Source organism: Zonotrichia leucophrys, chromosome 8 (assembly GCF_028769735.1).
Source record: "Zonotrichia leucophrys gambelii isolate GWCS_2022_RI chromosome 8, RI_Zleu_2.0, whole genome shotgun sequence".
Taxonomy (NCBI): Eukaryota; Metazoa; Chordata; class Aves; order Passeriformes; family Passerellidae; genus Zonotrichia; species Zonotrichia leucophrys.
In genome coordinates, this window is record NC_088178.1 from 24,796,608 (window position 1) to 24,812,104 (window position 15,497).

General features: G+C 38.2%; 1 protein-coding gene across 6 annotated transcripts in view; it reads left to right on the plus strand.

The window, feature by feature from the left end:
• Nucleotides 1-15,497, plus strand: part of OSBPL9 (oxysterol binding protein like 9) — a 58,570-nt gene that overhangs the window by 8,032 nt on the left and 35,041 nt on the right. For 5 of the 6 annotated variants that reach the window (XR_010441229.1, XM_064720056.1, XM_064720058.1 and 2 more), the window contains exons 2-3: nt 789-839; nt 4,456-4,534. Coding sequence is in view for 2 of the 6 variants with exons in the window: in XM_064720050.1 (XP_064576120.1) it covers nt 789-839; nt 4,456-4,534 (130 nt within the window). In the remaining 4 variants the exon portion in view is untranslated. Of the gene's footprint in view, nt 1-788; nt 840-4,455; nt 4,535-6,168; nt 6,187-15,497 lie in introns of those variants that run through there. The other variant, XM_064720052.1, reaches the window with a different exon arrangement.

Sequence of the window (15,497 nt, forward strand, 5' to 3'; positions counted from 1 at the left end):
CTTTGCCTGTGACACTGGTGGGAAGGGCTGAAAGCTCAAGGATCACTGTTTCAAGCTGAGTTGACTGTTTAGAGTTCCCTGCTTGGAGGGGAGGTTGAAGCTTTTTTTCAGTGCTTCAAACAGGTATTAAAGAAGAGATTGATTAAATTTGCAAGGTGGGTTAATGTGCAAGTTTGAGTGCTGGTTATGGACATGAAAATCCTGTTTTCTGATCTGGGCTCCAACAGCTTAAATGGCTACAAAGGTTAACTTTTTAAATTGTAATAATGACAGCGGGCTGTTCTAGCTGGGAAGTGGATTTACAAACAAGTCTAAAGATGAATTTTGTCTCTGCCTAAAAGTGTATAAATCAGGGGAAGTTTCTGACAGATGTACGATTTCATTTGTGCAATTCTGCCTGCACAGCTCGATTTTGTTTCATGGACACTTTCCTGAGAATAGGAGAGAAAGGAGGAAGGTGTGAATCAGCATACTGCTGATTTTTAATATTTCTCAACTCCTTTCTTCTTCCTTTTCTTTTACTTTCTGTGAAGGCATGGACTGCATTTCAGAAGTATTTGCTGAAGTTACTTAGGAAACTTCTTGAAGTTGGATCTTGTATTCTTTTGAAGGATTCATTTTCCGTACTATGGTGCTGGGAACGAACCAATTTTGTAACAGAAATTGCATCTTGTTTAGTCATTCACTAAAACATCGTGCAAAAATGTTTTATTCTTTCTCTGTTGGTTTGAATAACTTTCTTTTTACTGTATTTGTTAACCCACTGATCTGTTTTTTTTCTGTTTCAGTCAAAAGACAAAATGATGAGAGGCTCCCGCCGAGGGTGTGTTAGACTCAGGGTAAGTGTTGTTTTATTCAGTACTCAGTGACTTACTGTGTATAATGTGTCCTAGTGGAGAGAACTGCAAGGAGACTTTTGAGGTTTGGGCTCTATTCCCGACTCTGCAAAATGCTGAAGTGGTGAAAGTATTTAAAGAAAGAAAATGTTAGAGGTCAAGTGATGTGCTGGGCTAATTACATCCTATAATTTATATATGGTATAAAAATATTATACATATGATATATTAGAAGGTATTCTAATGTGGCAGAGTAAGATGGGTTAGTAGTAGGACACTATGAAAAATTTGCTGTTTGCAGTTCTCATTTCTCTGTGTGTGGAGGTCAATGTGTATATACACAAATATATATATATATATATATATGTGTGTGTGTGTGTGTGTGTGTATGTTCTGTACCTACAGAAGTCATTGTAAAACTGCTTCCTTCTGTCCTGGTTTGTTTTTCTTCTCTTGCTGTGTCCTCCATGCTGCCAGTTTGGACCCTCCTTAGGCCTAGGCTTGAGCTTTGTGAAAGGAGAACTGGAAAGGGAAGGGAGAACACTGCTGGCAAAGTTTTTGAAGTGTGGTTGGAGTGGGGTGTGCAGATTGGGGAAGGAGAAGGTGCAGGGTGGGAAAGCTGAGCATTACCTGTGTGGGACATTTAGCCCTGACTGCTGCTCCTGCAGCTGGAAATGGAATTGCTAAAGGGAGGTGAGAGTGCTGGGATGTTTTTGTACATGCCCAGCTCCTGCCTCACTGTCATGCTTGTACCAAAGCTATTTCTTCTTGCACAAGTCCTATTCCTATATTTTCCCCCCATTTCTCATAGAATTTCTCTTTCTAGCCTGCAGCAGTCTTGTGAAGAGCTAGAACAAGTGAGGAATGAGAATGATGGCTATGAATGGGAGCATTTTGAAAGTTGAAGTAAGAGAAGTCTAGAGAAGGGGATCTGTGGTCTTACAAACAATGTGATGAGTGTTGAAGGAAAACTGAGCATTTTCCAGTTACTCCTTCCTTCTGTTGTTAGGCCTTTCTAGGCTTTCTCTGGGTACCTGTAGCCTTCTGAGACTCCACAGAGAATCCCCATTAACTTGGATTCCAGATGACTTCTTTGCACTTGGCCTTGCTTAATGTATTGATATAGTAATTCAGAATTTCTTTAAGGGAAATGTACACTCAAACCACTGTGTAGAACAAGATATTCCCAAAGATTCATGAGAGAGGGTTTTTCATTGTGCAGAAAAATTCAGTCCAAAAAGCCATGCCAGCTTTAATAGTGCTGTGAGCCTGTCACTGTGGAGGTTGGCCTCAGCCTGCCAGTTTAGGAAATATCAAAAGTGAACAATCTGTTCAATATTGCCTGGTCCATCTTTATATGCATTTAACATAAAACAGCCACTTTCTCTTCTCCCATCTGTCACTTTTCCACCACAAATTGTTCTTTGGAGTTTTCTAAAAACTGATGGACTCCCCCAGCCTTTCTCTGAATATGTGTGATTTGCTTGTTTGGGGTTGGTTTGTTGTTTTTCTTTGTGAGGAAGGAAGGAATCTTCCTTTTTTCTGCTTTTGTAAAGCAGCTCCCCTGGCAGATGACAGTGATACTGATAGCTGAACAGATGGGCTTTTGCAGTCTGAAATTCTATCAGAGAGGTTTTCTGTTTAGAGTAATTGTTGATTTGTAACTGTAGGTGTGAACATAAACAAACATGTAACTTAAGCAGTTTGGCTGAAATATTTCCTTTTCTCTTGAATGGATTATGAAAAGTTTGTTCCTCACCTTTTTGCTCCTAATGCCAATTTCATAGGCCTGAAGGTTCATCTCCAAATTCTTTTGCTGATTGTCTTAGTGTACTTAGGAAAGTGTATTCATAAAGCATTCTGTGTCATCTGCACTATGCTCATGTCCTGCTAAAGTTTTCTGGAATATCCATAAACTTTGCCACTCTTATTTTTAATTTTACTCGTTCATGTGTATTATCTGCATGGCAGAGGAAGCATTTTCTGTGCTTCTGGCTCAGCCCCTTTGCCCCAGTGTGGCAGTGCCAGTTTGTGCACTGTGCACAGGTTTGTGCTGAGTTCACAGGCCCAGGAGAGCTCTCCCTGCTCCCACACTTGGGATGGGGCAGGACTCAGCTGTCTCAGTCTGTGTTTATGGGAATTTCACCTGTTTCCTCTGGGGAGAGTAGCTTGGTCATGGTGAGGTGAGGGTCAGTCTCTTCTCCCAGGTGACAGGATGAGAGGAAATGGCCTCAAGTTGCACCAGGGGAGGTTTGGATTGGATATTAGGGGAAATTTCTTCACTGAAAGAAAGGTCAGCCATTGGAACAGGCTGCCCAGGGAAGTGATGGAGTCACTGTCCCTGCAAGTGTTCAGAAGATGTGTGGATGTGGCACTTGGTGAGGTAATTCAGTGTTGGACATGGTGGCACTGGGTTAACAATTGGACTGGATAATCTTGGGGCTCCTTTCCAGCCACACTGACTCTGATGCAGCTGCTGAGGAGAGCAATATTGTACAGCTTGCAGTGACCTTCTGGTTTGCTGCATAGCAAAATATGTACTTCAAGTGCTCAATATTTATCTACTGGTATATTTAAAAGAAATCTGGTGGTTGTTGTGTCCTGACACTAGAAATGTTCAGAATTATATTGGCTTGGATATACTTTTTAGGGGCCTCTTTTATAGTGATCACAGAGCTGTCCATGAAGAGCCTATAGGGAAGATACTCTTGGAGAAGTTAAGTGGGAGATTTTATCAGTGGAGGAGAATAAAAAACCAGCTTGGAGCTATCCTTTCCTGCCACACTGCCTTGGATTGCAGAGGGTTGGTGCTGTTCTTACCTGGGACTGCTGTTGTGGGGCAGAAGGAGAAAAGAAACTGAGTCAATCCACTGGTGATTTTTGAGCTAAATATTACAATTTATTGGAGCTGGCAGAGACTTGGAATTGTCCTTTTTTTGTGTCTTCTCCTGGGTGAAACTGTTATTTATTATAAGTGTTGGAGGGGGCAGGAATGAAAATGTGGATGGATTTGTAAATTGCTAAGCACAGATGGTCTTTAATTTATTTGCATTTTCTTGTAATAATTTATGAAGAATTAGGAGACAAAGCTAGTTGCTTCCCATATATCCTGATTACTTACTGTTAATATTTACTTAGGGACTGAAAATTAGATCATGCAGTGTACCAGTGACATGACATGATGGGCCAAATTCATTCTGCTAGAATGATTTATTTTTTATTGCAGGCTGGTAGATAAAATCAGGTCAAGAGCTTCTTTTTGTGGAGTACTTAAGAATTGTTATTTTTATACATGGAAAATACATATAAAATATGTAAGTTGGAATGTAGTAAGGAACTGCTGCAGCATAAAGCCACCTCCATTACAAAACTAAAAGATGCATATCATTATCCAGATAACAGCTTTACAAACATTCACTGTTTTTTTCTGCAATTAAAAATTGATTGTTTTAAGGAACTGACTGCATCCTGTGACTGAGCAGAGAATATTTCTGCTCTTTACTGTATTCAGTTTGCTTCTAATTTGTCAAAGCTTTTTAAATTCCAGTGGTGTAGTGATAGAGTGTGTGCTGCTGATGTCACTGCTTGCCTTATCAGGATTTTGTTCTTTGTTTCACAGGGAGCTGTGATTGGTATAGACGATGAGGACGACAGCACCTTCACAATAACTGTTGATCAGAAAACCTTCCATTTCCAGGGTGAGCTGAAAGAAGAGATTGTTTTTTTTCTTATAATAGATTCCACTTGTATTTGATGGATGATTTTAAATGTTTGGCAAGAGAACAGCATGAATGAGCACACTGAGAACATTCTGGATCCAGGGGTGCTGCAGGTTAGGCAGGGATTTACATCTGCAGTGAATACATATGTGCTAGAAAGAGACTGTAGCTCTGGCAGGATTTGGAGATGAATAATGTAAAGAATAAATCACTCAAGGGGAGAAAGTAATGTGCTTCTGATGATGGGTTTCGCTTGCAAAACGTTTCTGCTCTTCGTTCTCAAGATACAGTGATGCATTTCTTTATGAAGAGAATCAAGACTGGGCTGAAGGTTGCAGTTTTATCCAAATAGAACTTAATGCTCAATTATGAGGAGACTAGAGGCAACGTTGGGCTTAACGGTGGAGCTTTGCTTCAAGATTTACCAGCTTGCATTCATTTCATCTACATTTCTGTGTCTTGTCTGCCAGTCACCATTTCTCTGCTATTATCCTTTTATTCACATTTCCTAGCACCAATGCCATCTGCCACTGCTATGTTCCGTCATTGCATGCTATGGCTCACCGGTAGAAAGGGTAAGGCTCTATATCATTGCTATGTACTCCTTAAATGATTCTGTCTGCAGCAGTAGGGCAAAATACTGTGCTGATAGTGAATAGAGAGCTTCCTTTTTCTGAATGTTACAATCCCAGGGAAGTATGATGAAAATATTTTGCAGTTAACATTTGTTAGTCTTTTTGCGTTTCCTCTAAAATGCAGTGACTAAATAATTGTTTTGTATAGAGCTGGAAAATGTAAATACCCAAGAGGCACACTTGCATTTATGCAGTCATTTTAATTTATGTAAACTGAAATAATTCTATAACTTACATTGTACTGTACATATTCTTAAATCAGTGATTTGCAACTGGGAATTATCATCAGTGCTGTTGCTTTTGTGAGACTATTTCTAATGATAAATATTTATTGTACACCATATTGTCACTGGCTTCTGTATTCCTTGTGCTGTAGTTTTTCCTAAATGCTGCTGCTGTCTTCTGGCTTTTCACTGCATTAAGCCTTATAAATATACCTTCACAATGCTGAGCTCACAGTAATGCTTAAATCTCCTGTTCCCAAGGATAATTGTTAAAATGCAAGCTAATTGCTAATGCAGTAATGGAATGCTGTACTAGGGCAGTCTCTCAGTACTATGAAGCTAAATACTGCTGAATATTTGAGAACTTGATACAGGTAAATCTAGAAATCTCTGATCTTTAGTTGCTAAGACAGACCTTTTTTTAATACATCTTGTTTTATATGCTGTATTCTCCTTTTGGTAGCCAGATGTCTTAAGAAAACTGATAGTATTTGACATAAGTAATGTTCTGCTCTAAGTAATATTGGTCATTTTTGAACAGCAATGTTGTCACATCTTGTGCTTTATAATTTCCCTTTCTCTGCATTTCATATTAGGCCAGGATTTATGTATCCTCCTTTAGTGTACAGCTCAGATATTGTACACTATTTTCTGTATCATGCTTTTTCTATTAGCATATTATGAAGATAACGTCCCTGATACCCAGGAAATTATAATGATACAAGCACAGTATTAATATACATGGATTTAATACAAACATGTATAAAGACAGGTAAGATATGAGTCCTGTGATATTTCAGTGTCAAAAATGTTCTGTAGAACTATATATGTAGTTCTTATAGGCACTGTAAATGCATTCTCACCTCATGCAACCTCTGTCATATTTATGTCAAATTTTTGTACATTACATTAAATTAATTCAGTATTACACAGGTTTTAATTTATGCAAAATGTAGGTCACTTTCAGTCATAAATGGTGAGGGGTTAATAATGTAAATATTACAAAATGTATGCTGAGACTACGTAGGGTATGTAGGGCAGATTCTGGGAATAATCCAAGAAAACATACAAAATTCCTAACAATTTCTTCCTAACTTTTAATACCTGATTAAGACAGAGCTTTTGTTCTGCAAGATAGTCACAACTAAAAATTCATTTACCCTTCATAAAAGAAGTCTTGGACAAGGGAAGACTGCAGGAATGGCAACTTGCAGTCCCTTCCTTCTTGCTGCCTTCCTGCTTTCTCAAGGACAGACAGGGATTCAAACAAGCTGGAGCCTCCTTGATGGGAAAATCCAGAACTTTAAAAATCCAAGCTTTCAGAGATCTCCTGGCTAAGCTGGGGTCCCATCTGCAGTGGAGCAGTTTCTCTTGCAGGCTCCCCATTCACTCAGCCTTTAAGTACTGATTGGTGCCTCAGTGAAATTTTACTCACACTGATAGAATTTGAATTAGTGAAAAATGAAAGAAAAACTTCATTCTGGGTTAATTAATTATTTCTTAATGTCACTTGCTCGAAATTGCACATCTGACTAACACTCTAGAGATGGAAGTAATGAGATGAAGGGCAAGTAAGTAATTTAAAACTGCCTGACCAACTTCTCACATGGAAGTTGATTCCATATGTGTGTAACTGAATTTCTGAAGTGCCAAAGCTCCAGCATCTCCCACTGAGATTTGCCTGTCACTGGATTTTGGCAACTTCTGAGTCATTCTCAGAAGAAAATTTCATATTTTGTTTCTCTCTGTGACAATTTCCCTCTTTTCTGTTCTCAGCTTCCTAGTGGCCATCCCTATATTGAACATCAGTAAAAGTTAAAAAGTTTTCATTACAAAGATATTGTAGGTTTCAAAAGGTGACTGGATACATCCCAAATGGGATCCATATCCTTAGTACCTGGATATAAAGGACAGAAGTTAATTGAATAAATATTGGCAGTAAAGTAAACAGCTTGACTTTAGCTCTGCCAGAGTGCCCAGCAGATTCTTTCCCTGTATTTTATTGTTATGAACAAGTATATTGATGCTTGTTCATATTGGAGGGGGAAGGGAGGTAGAATGACATCAGAAATTTCAAAATAGATGTAAAAGTAATGTATTTTACCTCCTGATTGGTCCTTGTTTGGTCATGCTGAATATCCAGTTTCATGGCTTGCTTGTAAGGCTTCTGAATTAGGTAGATCTTAAAGTATTCCCTCGTGGGTTTTTTCAGTTTAGATGCAAAAATCCATTCAAGTTGCTGTGAGACATTTGGGATAATACTTTTAGTTTCATTTACCTTCCTGTCAGGAAGCTTTTTCTTGGTAAGATATTTTTCCTTGCTGCAGTACATGTCCCTCTTCTAAATGTTCCATAACTTTCAGACACTGTGGGGGTTGGGTTTGTTTTTCTTTTAACATCTTCATATCATCATTAAGCTTTAAGCTCTTTCCATTTGGAAATTCACTTCTTCAATCCTTCATATTACTTAGCTGTTCTTTCTCCTCACTGGGATGCTTGTGACTTAAATTCAAGAGTGGGAACATGATGTTCAAGAGACTCTGGCAAGGGTATTTTTGTATTTCTTCTTGATGTTTGATTTTCTGTCTAACCTGAAGCAATAATAGCTTCTATCTGGACTGAAATACGTCACTAAATGCATATTGTATGCATAAAAAAGAATCCATATTTAAAAAAAAAATTAAACTCCTACCTGAAAATCCACCTTTTATTCTTACAGCCTGCAGTACAGTTCCTTGGAAGGCAAATCAGTTTTGTCTCCACTGTTTTGTGTAATAAAGGATGGAAGGATTGGAAGCAGTCCAGTGCATTGATCTGAGATGATTTTGCTTTAGCTTTTGTCTTTCCTATTTCTGCCACAAAAGTATCTGAGAAATGAAGCGTGAATGTTGCTGTGCAACTTATTCTCCTATTCCATGAAAGCTGTCAGCTGGGAAAGGTAGATTTCTCCTTTCTTTTCCCATCCTTTCCCAGTTTTGTAACTTGATTTGGGTCTGCCCAGCATCCCAGCTGAGGAAAAAGGGAGACATACCCAGCAAGAGGTTGCCATAATGTTATAAAAGCAAGGATTTTTTGTTAATGTGGGAGGCATTATTATTGAGGATATTCTGGGGTCCACAAAGCCTTGGTGCTGAGCAGTATCAGAATGTGAGATTTTAACTGCTTGTATTACATATCAAAATTAATTATATTGGTTTTATACCTGTGTTTCAACATTACTTGCAGAAATAGTCAATATTTATAGTCTAGAAATCTTTGACATTGTCCACCAAATAGATGACAGGAAGCTGACTGCTGTTGTGGTGGGAAGAGGCACTTAACTCTATCACATTCCCTGATTTAAATAACGATTCACAAATTGCAGCCTTTAAAAACAAAAAGTTTAAGAGCTTTTTTAATTTGATATTGCAGAATGCTTAGAGAGAGATTTTGGTGTGAATTCTTGGTCTGTGCTGCTTTTTCAGTGATGTCTATAAGTGCTGTGACAACATTGTTTGTCCTCAGTTAACATTTTTCTGGGTCTTTTGGGCTTCTGGTGATGCCAAAACAGTGAATTCCTCTTTGCTCAACTGTGCTTTTATGTTGCAGAGGAGGATGAGCAGCTGTGATCAGAGTAATGCTGTGATCTGAGCTTCCTGTCATCCTCCCTTTACCTGACCAGGTCTGGGCTGCATCTCATCCTCCCCTGACTGGCATAGCTGCAGAAATTCCTCTGTGAGCCAGAGCTGGGTTTAGCTTTGCAGTGATTTTTCTGTCTTCCCTCCTTTTTGCTATTGATGTATTGCACTGGTATTTTGAGTGGTGGGGACAGGGAATGGTGCAGGGTTGTGCTTTTCCTGTTTCATGCAGGTCCTTCTTGCACCAGCAGCATCCTGTGTTGAAATTGTTTTCCAATCACCCCGTGGTTATGCCCATTTTTAATGGGACTTCCTGTACTCAATTGTTATGGTCATACATAAATACCTCCTGGTTTTCTGTTTTTAAGGTTGAAGCTGCAGATTTCAAAATATGTGTTAAGCTTGAGAGTAGCAAAGAAATAATACCATGAAACAGTATCTGTGTGGTGTGTTGATTTGTTTGCTTTTTTTCTTCCTGTGGAAGAAATTGTTACTTTTGGCATCAATATGAATCTCTTATCTCAACTGTGTATGTGATACATAGCAAGTATTTTGGAAGAGGAGAAATGGCCAGAAAAGGTCTCACTATAAGGAGGGGGAAGATACTGAGTAGTTCAGCACTCTTTTCCTTCTGTTTTAGCTAGAAATTCCAAATAGCAATAACCTTGAATTTGACCTGTTAAACTGACAGCTGTTTTATTGGCTAAGAAAATGGTTATATTTTTATTCTTCGATTTTGATTTTTTTTTTTCAATTCAAGCCAAATATGTTTCCTACCGTAAACTAGTAGTGTCAGAGCTTTGTGAGTGGGATCTGCAGGGTAAAAAATCCTTTCCTGTGAGGGTGCTGAGGCACAGGCTGCCCAGAGAAGCTGTGGCTGCCCCGTTTGTGGAAGTGTTCAAGGTCAGGTTGGACTGGGCTGTGAGGAACCTGGGATAGTGGAAGGTGTCCTTGCCCATGGAATGAAATGATCTTTAAGGTCTCTTCCAAACCATTCTGTGATTCTGTGATTAATTTTAAATGCAAACATACCCTAAAAGCCATTTCCACAGAATATACCATATGAAGTACTGTTTAGTGCTGCTATTATCCATATTGAAGTATTATTTTCTAGTGAAAAACCATATACTTGCTGATTTGTCCCACACTCAGAAATGTTTAACTACAAAATTATATATGGATTATGTACACATTATATATGGATTTCCAGAGAGAACTAATAGCAACTTGATCACGTGTTTCCTTTGTCACACAAATTTCCACCCAAAGCTGTGTTTCTGGGCTGATTATAAAGCTTCCTAAAAAGGCTTTTGAGCTTAGGTAACAATAAAAGAACAGTTTAGTTGATTTCTCAGGATCACAGATGAATCTTGCAAACACATTGTGCTCAGGAGACCTTTTGATGCCTTTTGTTTGGGCATGACTTTGTGTCTTGTGACTGCACAGGAGCTTCCTGTAGGGACAGGGAGCTCAGGCTGGTCAGACACCTGACCAGCAAAAGGAGGGTTGATTTATGTGTGTGGGTGGAGAATGGCAGAGAATAATGATTGGGACAACTCCAAAATTATGATACAGGGGAAATAATGTTCAAGCTACTGCCAGATGTGGGAGCTGCATGAGTTAAAGGGTTTTTGTAAGGAAGTACAGTGTTGTTCATACAGGCTTGCATGAAACCCTGCTTCATCTTGCATGTTTCTCTATGGTTTGAAAGGCCTTCAGTGACTTTAAATAGCAATTTATTTAGCCATGGAACAGTCCTGTGGTGCATGACTTTTCCACCTTATTGGGCACTGCTGATAAAATCTCTTTCCATTGAGACTGGTGGCAGAAATCCTATCGATCTCAGTGTAGCCAGGATTTCATCTCTATTATCTGGTGATTTGTGTGTAAAGGCACTACATTAGTTCTGCACTTGGCCAGGAAAATACAGGAATTTTGCATACAAATCAGTGGAGGTTCTGTCAGAATAAAGGCTGCATAATTGACTCTATTGACTCCGTGGGTGTAATAGACTCTTCTTACTGAGTTCTGCCTGTAAGTAGGTCACAGTGAATGAAAATAAAATATGCATTTCTTCTTGTGACAGCACGGTGTTTTTATAAGTAATCTAGTAATTTTTTTTAACTAATTCTTCAGGTTTTTCTTTCATCCTCTTGGCCATGTAGATGCACACACACACACAAAAAAATAAGCACCAGTGTGCAGATTCTGAGATGATGAATTTTGTGTGTTTTCTGTCTTCCAAGTACTGCTGTGCTTGACCTAGAAATGCTGGTGGTAAATGCTGTATCGTGGAGCAGAGTTGTTAAACTTGTTTATACCTAATCTTTAGATGCTATCAAGCTTAGGCTGGAAAAAGTAATCTGTTTTATGCTGTACTTTAACATTTGGTATACGTTATATAAACACATATAATCTCTCCACAGCAAAGTAAGTATTGTAGGAACTCTAAATTATAAAATTTATTCTCTATTTGGAAAATTAATAGAGGCTGAGAGCATCTAATGTAGTTGCATTTCATTTGACTTCTTATCCTCGCAGAACTTTTTAAAATCCCTGATATATCTGATTTAGCAGTTTGGGAAGTTCAGAGATAAAGGGCAATTTCATAAAACAAAAGGGAGTTTTAGGCCACAGGTTTTCAGAATTACAGAAATTCTTCAGTAGAGGCAGTAATTCTTGTGCTTAGTACTTTTTTTTCATTCTATAATTTTCTCTTTGATCAAATAATTGCTTTTTTTCTTTGCACCTCTTCTAGGAAAGAGTTCAGATTTTTTTTTTTTCGTGTAAGATTGATGTGAAAATATCTTAGGAATAAGCTTAGCCAGACAGATCACAAAAAATACACATTTAAAAAATCATATTAAAACTCACTGTAATAAATGAGATACTTTTCAAGTGTGTTTCTCTAAACTAGTCATAAGTAGGACTGTGATCATGTTAAGTACCCTGTGGTTGCCTTAGATATGCCTGAGATGTCACACTAAATTATACAGGTGTCTTTCAAAGGATGCACCACAGACACAGAGGAGTGAGGGCTTAGGCATATGGGAACAAACTGTAATCTAGCTCATAAATACTAATTCTACTAGAAAAAAAAAGTAAAAATAGCTTAACTGACATAATCACAGCAAATTGCAATGTTTCAGCCATTAATGATTCCAGTCTCTTGCACACAGCAGTGATTATGCAGCTCTGTGTGGATTTAGCTTCTTTCACGTGCAAATGCTCACTGTTAAATTGCTGTAAAGACTGAATTAGAATTCTAGGACTTAAAATAAGAGAAAAACACAGGCACTGTTAGTGCCCTCTCAACTGCAGGCATAGCATGGCTATTTTTGTGCGTAGCTGCATCCTCTAGCACAATTTTAATTTCAGCTGACCAGGTGACACTTGCATTAACCCCTCAGACTAAGAACCACCTTTGTGTTTTTAAGTGTCAGGTGTGTCTCGTGTCCAAGTGTCCTTCAGTGTTTCTTGTTTGGTTTTTTTTATTATACTGTTATTCTAGAATCAGCCTGGGGAAAACCAACTTGTTTATCTCTCTTGCCCTTCTTCTCATTTCAGAAGTTTTTTGCCAGGAGGGACCAGATAATACTCCTGTATTTCTGTATAAGCACACCAGTGTAATTCCTTGGACTGGATAAGAATTGCCTTATCCCAAATGTTTTGTCAGAAACAAATTCTGGAGTAGCTGTCACATAGGAATTGAGGAGGGGATTAACTTTAAAGTGGAGGCTGATCAAGTAATGGAAAAGTTGGAGTGATTTCAGGGTACTTGAGGCAAGGACTAATGAGCAGGGCATTCTTGTCCCTGCCTGCTGCAGAAAGCATCTGCAGATACAGAGTGGATATTTGGTGCTGTGCATCACAAACTGCTTAGGTGCAAAGGTATTAGAACTTTTTCTTTGACCAAAGTTGCCTTCTTTAAGTGAAAAACAGCTTGGATATTTAGCTTTACAGATAGGTAGATAATGATCTCTGACCATTGTGTGTAGATTTTTCCCATAAATTCTTTCTGAGTGTGTCGACTAATCTCTTTTTTGAATGTTCCCATTGATTTTTTTTTTTTTCATCAGTGATCTTTTGGCAGCTGTTCAGTTCTAAATTGCTTTTACCATTAGGGAGCTTTTACTTGCACCTAATCTCACAGCAGCCATTTTGATTAGATTTAATATAACTTTTCTTGCATCTTGCTTTACTAAAAACTGCATCCTGCTGGTTTTCTCCGTGGGTTTCTTAAGAGAGTATGGAGGAGAGCCAGGAGGATCTGCTGTTGATGATAGATGGTCTGAAATTAAACCAGTGTCCTGAACAGAGGGTGCTTAAAAGGTTTTGATGCTGTGTTTCCATGCAGTAAGCAGTCTTCTCATGGCAGTGTTCCTGGATTTATCGTGCCTGAGACTTTCTCTAAGTAGCAGGATTGATGAGATTCATGTGTGCTCCCTAAGGATTGATCATGTTATGCCAGAAGAGTGCAAAGTCTAATATATGAGGAAATTATACAGATTTTTTCCCCCTCTGCTGAGCCCTGGTAGAGAGAGCTGTGAAGGGGTCATTGGAGAAGCAGCAGTTTGAAAAATTCAGTTTATTAATGAGCACAGAAAATTCAGTTTCATTTGGAACTGTATGGATTGATTGGTTTCCAGGTCTTCCCTGCTGCTGTAAGGCCTCTCTGTTCTGGTGGGGGTTCAGATACAAGTCAGAATGTGATAACCTTTGTTAATGGGCTGCTGTATATTAAGATCAGTATTTAACTAATACCATGACCTCTTTTTGCTGGCAGTATGGAAGATCACAGGAATCCTGCTGCAATACAAGGATTAATTCACTGGTCTGCAGCTTAATTGTTTCCTTTTTAGTTTAAATAATCGTGGGAAAAAGCCCTTCAACATAGGATATTTGTATCCCATTAATTACTTAATAGCTCCTCAGTGACTTGTACCCCAGTTCCCCAGTAGGATGTTTTTTGGGAATGGGAGATAGTGATTTAAAAAAACACCACAGAAAGACAGAAACCTTACACACATTGAAATAATGTTAACCACTGTTGTTTTGGACACACCTTTGAAAATTTAAAGCTCTGAGACATTTCAAATACTGATAGGTTAATGACACAGGTAACTATATATATTTAATGGTGACTGGAAGAATAGTATAGGAAGAATACTCTATAAACTATAATAGTATAGGAAGAATAAACCTGATTGATATGTCTGGCAGGACTAGGCCAGGGAGACTGGTTTTGGTAAGCAGAACCAAAGAAACTAAGAAACATTAAAATTGATTCTGGTTGATTAGTTCATTAATTGAAATGAGTGTTAAGGTGTAATGCTGTGCAAAAAGAACAGTGTTTGTGTGTGCATGTGTGTACAGAATGTGAAAAGAAAATCTGTAATTTGCATGTTGCAAAATGTATTTAGTGTAATGCAGTCACTGGACAGAGTTCACAGGGCCTCTGTCCCATCCTCTCTGCTTTCACTGAATTTTAAACTTGTCCTCAGCGCCTGCTTCAGCTTCTCAATTAAAATATGGATCATCAGTAAGTTAATATCCTGTAAGTTAAAAGTTCTTTCTAATGAGGCATATCTAGCTTTTTAACACTTGCTGCATTTCCTGCAGGAAAGTCATCTGCTGGTCTGAGTAACATTTAATTACTTGAGCTTCTTCCTCTTTCTCTGTGCATCTGAAAGCACTTTGGTAGCCACTTTTCCTTATGTCTGGTTTTAATTTGTTCAGGTTAATGGTGTTGTGGCTGAAATACCTGTGGCAATTAATCATAATCTAGTTTTTAAATTTTAAAAGAACAGTGAGTAAGGATTGACTTGTAGTAGATTGGAAAAATGTGTATTTTTAGGAAAAAAGTAGATAGATTTCAATCTTTTACCTTGTGTGTAGTGAAAGTTTTGTCCCACTGTTTTGTGAGGCCACCTCATCAGTTAGGCTCTGAGCAAGCTTATGTATTAAAAATACATTCTTAATTATTTCTCATAAACATATATATTGTCAGTTCTCTCCTGATGGTTTTGTTAGCTTGACATAGTTAGTGTATATATGCTGAAGTAAACAGTGCAGTATGTTTATCTTTAAATTGCTAGGGTTATCTTTGGGGAGTTTAGAAAAATCTACATATTCAGGAGACTTGGGGCATTTTTAAGTACTAATAAGTTTAAGCTGCAGAATTCCAAAAAAACAAAAGCAATGGAAACAAAAGGGTGAGGAAGGGAACATTGAAACAAAGTACTTTGAGCTGGAGAGTACATTTCACTATAGCCTAAGGATATTTCCTCTGAACTCCTTAAAAATAAGTGAGATAGAAATCTCAGCTCACTGATTCATAATAGGTGCTAGCTCACTTAAGCTTTCCTTGCTTCTAGCAGGCTTCCTGTTTCTTTTAATATCTTCCATTTGAGTGAGGACCTAGAAACAATTGTTAATAACTGTTCTCAATGCATTTACAGGCCAG